General features: G+C 33.7%; 1 protein-coding gene across 1 annotated transcript; it reads left to right on the top strand.

Moving 5' to 3' along the window:
• The first annotated feature begins 221 nt into the window (after positions 1 to 221).
• Positions 222 to 6,001, top strand: LOC145160133 (kinesin-like protein KIN-7E). Its single transcript, XM_079079241.1, has 14 exons — positions 222 to 386; positions 771 to 1,163; positions 1,268 to 1,357; positions 1,444 to 1,544; positions 1,638 to 1,751; positions 1,836 to 1,917; positions 2,005 to 2,072; positions 2,152 to 2,217; positions 2,309 to 2,433; positions 2,508 to 2,847; positions 2,936 to 3,040; positions 3,121 to 4,056; positions 4,136 to 4,437; positions 5,510 to 6,001. Exons 2-14 carry the CDS (start codon positions 935 to 937, stop codon positions 5,835 to 5,837), a joined length of 2,886 nt encoding a protein of 961 aa, XP_078935367.1. The 5' UTR covers positions 222 to 386; positions 771 to 934; the 3' UTR covers positions 5,838 to 6,001.
• Positions 6,002 to 6,599: the final 598 nt, after the last annotated feature.

Genomic DNA, 6,599 nt, shown 5'->3' with positions numbered 1-6,599 from the left:
TATAATTAAATGAAAACTAAAACATGCTATTTTACATAGATGAAATAATGTACATTTCTTTTGAATGGACATAAATATCAGGAAAAATGTTTTAGGATTTATTATGATAAATAACGCGGCAATTATTCAGTTACAGTTCGTGTTTTTGTTTTAATCCAGTCGTTAAACACCGACGTCAAATCCCAAATTCAATCTGATTCCCAAAATTTGAATTTGTTTCAATCAGCATCATCATCGCCATCTCTGCAAATTTATAGCTCCTCTCACTCTTCTCTCCCTCCATTCAAATCCTCATCAGTACATTAAAAAATATGTGCTGAGGGAGAGAGACGGCTCGCACAAGAACGATGAATCTGATCCAACATGAATCAATCACATTCTCTAAGGTAAATTTCATCTACATTTCAAAATCTACATTTTTTGGAACCTAATTTTGCTTTATATTTTCTGCTCAAAACAAAATTCGTGAATGATTATAGAAAAAACAGTCGGAAAAGACAATGACAGTCTGTAAAATCAAAGGGACAAAGGGTCGGTGCGGGGACCATATCTTTAACAATTCGCTTAAATACACCGCCGTCCTCGTTGACGACTTTTCGTATAATTTGCGAATCATTATTTTATTGGTGTGTAGATTCATACAATTGTATTTGTGTATGTGTATATACATTATACAACTACATTATTATAATCGACTTTGACGAGATATGTTACTACATGTTGCGTTGAATTTTAGCTAACCTGATTTTCATGATTACCGGTTGTTTCAGACGATGATTGTTATTTGATCTTAACGACTTTGTTGGTCCCTCTCCCTTTATGTCTCCTCTACTGCTACCATTACTTGAATTATCGAGGACAGCTGAACAAATATCTTACTATTATATCACAATTTGTTATGTATAACCCGTGAGAATTCAGTTTTCTGCTGGAAATGGGGGAAACCGGTGGTAGTGGAGGAGGGGGGACGCGATCAGGGGACGGTGGTTCCCGCCATGGCGAGAAGATTTTTGTGTCTGTGCGGCTGCGACCTTTGAATGGAAGAGAGATTGTTACGAACGATGTGTCTGATTGGGAATGCGTCGCTGAAAACACCATCGTTTACAAGAATGGGAACCTTAGTGTCCCGGAGAGATCCATGTACCCCTCTGCATATACATTTGGTAAGTCGTTTTTCTGGAAAATTTCTTCTTCTTTTTTTTTTTTTTCTGGATCAATTGATACTGATATTCTTCGTGTTCTTTCCATGGTGCCCAACTGGGTGTAGACAGGGTTTTTGGTTGTGATTGCTCCACAAGGCAGGTATACCAGGATGCAGCAAAGGAAGTTGTGCTATCAGTTGTTGGTGGTATCAATGGTGAGTTTCACTTTTCTCTTTCTACTACTCTTTCATCTTGTTACACTCTGCAAGTTGGATTCACAGTCAATTACAACATTTTCCAGCAAGTATTTTCGCATATGGGCAAACAAGCAGTGGGAAGACATTCACAATGACTGGAATCACAGAGTACACTTTAGCAGACATATATGACTATGTACAAAAGGTAATCAATCACACATTCACATCATCTCATGATTCTTCACATCAACTATTTCTTTTTCACTTTTCTCTCATCTACTCTTTAATTTCAATGTAGCACCCAGATAGGGACTTTCATCTGAAATTCTCTGCCATGGAAATATACAATGAATCTGTCAAAGATCTCCTTAGCAGCGATGGCTATCCACTCAGACTTTTAGATGATCCAGAGGTGAATGGGAATATATTTCAGTTTCTTCTCATCAACTATACATCTTTTATTTCAGTAACATTAATGGTGAATCAATTTTAACAGAGAGGAACAATTGTTGAGAATCTAACAGATGAAAGTGTTAGGGACTGGGATCATATGATGGAACTCCTTTCTGTCTGTGAAGGTGAGAAGTTAGAACATCTTCAACCACATTAAACTCACTCAATTCATAGCATTTAATTTCAACTCTCAAGTATAATTCATTTTACAGCTCAGAGACAGATTGGAGAGACATCACTCAATGAAACAAGCTCTAGATCTCACCAAATCATCAGACTGGTAAAAATCTTTAAACAAATCCTTCAAATTACATACTTAATAACCAATATTATTTTTCACAATTGATTATTAAATGCAGACAATTGAAAGTACACCCTCCAACTATCTAGGGAGAGACAGTGCAAGTACACTTGTTTCTACAGTGGTATGCAAAAAAAAATTGATATGGATTTTATACAACATCAACATTAACATGTCACTAAGATATAGTAGTTGTCTTTTGTGTTTTACTATAGAACTTTGTTGATCTTGCTGGAAGTGAGCGTGCATCCCAGTCATTGACAGCTGGCACTAGGTTAAAAGAAGGATGCCATATAAATCGCAGTCTTTTAACACTAGGAACTGTGATTCGAAAGCTAAGGTTTGTTTTCTTTCCATATTTAGCATGTTTTTTGTTTAGCTCACTTTATCCTCATTTATGTTTTTTGAATACAGTAAAGGAAGAAGTGGACACATACCCTTCAGAGACTCAAAGCTAACTCGCATACTGCAATCATCTTTAGGAGGTAATTCAAGAACAGCAATCATCTGTACTATGAGCCCTGCAAGAAGTCATGTTGAACAATCAAGAAACACACTTTTATTTGCAAGTTGTGCAAAAGAAGTAAGTACAAATGCCCAGGTCAATACGGTAATTTCAGACAAAGCTTTAGTGAAGCATCTTCAAAGAGAATTAGATAGATTGGAAAGTGAGTTAAGAACTCCAGGGTCTAATCGTTTCACTTCAGATACCACCACTGCATTGTTAAGGGAAAAAGACCATCAACTTGAAAAGGTAATAAAGAAATTACTTTTCAACCCCTTACATTACACAAAAACTAATAAATTTACATAGTGAAATAAATCTTGTATCTCATTTACAGATGCAGAAACAGATAGATGAATTAACAGCTGAAAGAGACGATGCACGATCACATGTTCAAGATTTACTACGTGTGGTTGAAAGTAATGGAAGTTCATTGACACGGGTAAAAATAAAAACATATTTGTTTTTAACTTTTTTATTTTATCTCAGATATTCATTTTTATTTTTTTGAATATGTTACAGTTGGGTTCAGATGAATACCCTCACCTACGAGTGCAAGTAACACCTGAAGTTGAAACTTACATGATGCCAGAAACATCAATTGTGGTGGACCCACGTCACTCATTTGATGGAAGTATTAGAACCCTTGGATCAAGTCGATATTCTCCAAGGCGTAGTGAAAGTAGTTTTGAAGAAAATTACATACGAGTTACTGAATTTGAACCTGATCATACTCCAATAAGGCCCATGATCAGAATTGCACAAAGTGAAACCGAATCATGTCTTGATTGGGATGAAGTTGATGACAAAAGTAATGCAACTCCTCAGGTCTTATGCAAAGTAGTTCGTTGCATTGAAAGAGAGGACTCAATTCAAAATGTAGACTCATATTGTTCATCTCCTGATGTGAAAATTAGGATCCCAAATGATGAAACGTTTCATGATGATCAAAGTGAAAGTGAAAGTCATGAAGTGATAAGTTCTAAACCCGAATATATGTCACCTAATTCGAATGCGGATAGAATTACACAATCGCCATTGAATGAAGACATGGAAATGGAGACATCGTTTATTGAAGAGAAAGAAGAGAAAGAAGAGAAGGAAGGGGAAGCATCATTAAAGGAAGATGGAGAATTACAATCATACCCTCGTGACAATGATGATTACCAAGAAGAGTTTATGCAGAGATTAAAATTACCAAAGAGTAGAAGTTGGAATGAGGGTAATAAAAATACAAATACAAATACAAATACGCCTCCAAATTGTTATGAGCATGGTTTTCCTATGAAAAATTGTACTTTCAACCATGGTGTAGAATCTGAAAAGGGTTCTGTTTCTTCTAAAAGGACCATTAATGAAGAAGAAAAGAAGATTGGTGATGAAGATGATTTATCGTTTAGATCAGCAACCAAAGGACCTGATGAGGCTCAACATCATGAGAAAGTTGAAGATACCCAAGTAAGTTTATGCTCTTTTCAAAACAAAATTCAATGCTTTATGTAACTCTTGATTCATATATTAACTTTGTTAATTGTAGAGTACAAGTAGCAAGAGGTCAAAAAGTGTAAAAAGCATCGGTTTGGATCCAATTGAAGATTGTTTTAGAAATGGATCATGGTCTTCAGAGTTCAAGAGACTACAAAAAGAAATTATACAACTTTGGCATGCTTGTAATGTGTCCCTTGTTCATAGAACTTACTTCTTTTTGCTCTTCAATGGTGAACCTAATGACTCCATTTACATGGAGGTTGAACACAGACGCTTAGCCTTCCTCAAAGACATGTTCACTCATGTTAACCTTGCTGTAGACGATGGTCGCACCATCACACGTTCCTCAGCGTAAGTGAAATTATTAAATGGAGTAAATTACATTTTTGGTCCCTGAGTATTGCTGATTTTTTCTATTTTTTTTTCTTTTGCAATTTCGGTACTTATTCTGTTTCGAGTAAAACGAATATATATTTGGAACAAAAAATAGTAATTTTAGTTGGAACAGAGACTCAAAAGGTAGTTAGAAAGTTAGAACCACAAATAAGGACCAAAATTGAAATAGAAAACTTTCTGGGTCCAAAATTGCAAAAGTGAGTATAACTCTAAGATCAAAATAGTCATTTTAGTTTGCGCAAAGACTAAAAACGTTATTACAACTTCAAATAAGATCAAATTTGAAATAAAAACTTTTTAGGAATAAAATTTCAAGGACGAACTATACTCATCCACCAAAAATGTAATTTACTCAAATAGCTCCCACCGAGTATAGATGATTTTACAATTTTGGCTCCAAAATTTTTTTAATGCAATTTTTTTACAAATTTGGCTCCAATATTTTTTACTACAATTTTGGTTTCTCTGAGATTATTATAACATTTTTGGTCGATATTCCAAATAAAATGTGTATATTTTGGTCCCTAGCTGATATTTGCCAATGTGGTCCTAAAAATGTAGTTTTACTTTTTTGGAAGAGGGACCAAATTTATTACAAAAACCTCAAATAACGACAAAAATCCGCTACACCGATGGACCAAAAATATAATTTACACTATTAGTCCCTGGTATAGCTGAATTTTTCAAATTTGGTCCCAAAAGTTCTCTTACAATTTTGGTCCTCATTTGAGGTTCTTATACATTTTTGGTCCATGTTCAAGTAAAATGACATATTTTTCTTCTTGAGTATACCTGTTTTTTTGCATATTTGGTCCAAAAAAGTATGGATAATTTCTTGGAATAGGGACACATTTGTTAAAAAACCTGAAATAAGGACCAAAATTGCAAAAATAAGTTGCAAATTGGGACCAAAAAATGTAATCAATATAAAATTAATCATATATATATATATATATATATATATATATATATATATATATATATATCATAAGATTAACTTTTATTTATTTTTTGAATATGTGAACAGTGAAAAGTCTTTAAGGCGTGAAAGGGAGATGCTGACTAAGCAAATGCAGAAGAAATTAACGGAACAAGAAAAGGAGAGTTTGTTTTTGAGGTGGGGGATTGCATTGAATACAAAGTACAGAAGGATTCAATTGGCTAACAAGTTATGGACACGGATTGATGACATGGACCATGTGGCTGATAGTGCTATGGTTGTGGCTAAATTGGTTGGGCTTTTAACGGACCCGGGTCATGCTCCTAAAGCTATGTTTGGGTTAAATTTCGCACCTCAATCTCAATCTTCCAAAAAATCTTTCAGTTTCAAACGTAGCTTGATTCCACTTTTATAAGATCGGATCGGTAACAATCTATATGAATTTACACCTAGTAAATCATCTTTTTAGGGTAACTTCTTGTAAATTCCATCAACATGAGTATTGTATTGTGCATTGTTTGTTTCTTCCGTTGACTTTTTGACTTAACATGAATACTTAATCATTGTTTCTTTTTTTTATTTAATCTGGACAAAATAACTTATTGGGTTAAGCCAAAAAAAACCCAAACTTAACTTACACAGACACTAACTCTATCTATTTGTCTTTTTTTTTTTTCTCCTCAAACTCCTTTCATGTTAAAATTGATGGATATTTTGGAATTTATTTTCGAAATGTAAGGTTAAGGCAATTTATTCTGTTTAGAAAAACATACCTTATGTATCAGGGGATACCAATTTATCCGGACCGAAATCATTACCCTTTCACTCATTTTGTTTTCCCTATATGACTTAAGATGTGTTTGTTCGTCGAACTTCTAGCTTTTAACTAAAACAAAAAGTTTTAAATCTAAAAGCTATTTCAAGTATCGTTTAACAAAAAGTTCTTTTATAATTTTGTAAATTGACTCTATTACCATTTTTTAAAATCAATGAGGTGTTTTAGAAAAGTTATTTTATGTAATTTTATATATTTTTAAAGCTTTCAACTAGTTTTTTTTAACACTCATATATAAATAGAAGTTATAACTTCTAACTATCAACTACCAGTTAATTTTACCGAATGCGTCTTAGTAAGAAAAAAAAAACATATAAACAACCTCTTAGTTTAAAGTTCACC

Source organism: Lactuca virosa, chromosome 2 (genome assembly GCF_052849685.1).
Source record: "Lactuca virosa cultivar CGN04683 chromosome 2, Lactuca_virosa_CGN04683_v6, whole genome shotgun sequence".
NCBI lineage: Eukaryota > Viridiplantae > Streptophyta > Magnoliopsida > Asterales > Asteraceae > Lactuca > Lactuca virosa.
This window is presented reverse-complemented; position numbering and strand designations above follow the sequence as displayed.

Bases quoted from the DNA above. Each gene is read 5' to 3' on its own strand.
- LOC145160133 (XM_079079241.1), top strand. From the start codon at position 935: ATGGGGGAAACCGGTGGTAGTGGAGGAGGGGGGACGCGATCAGGGGAC. The intron at 1,358-1,443 runs GTGAGTTTCACT...AACATTTTCCAG, and splicing joins AGTTGTTGGTGGTATCAATG to CAAGTATTTTCGCATATGGG. The intron at 3,041-3,120 runs GTAAAAATAAAA...AATATGTTACAG, and splicing joins ATGGAAGTTCATTGACACGG to TTGGGTTCAGATGAATACCC.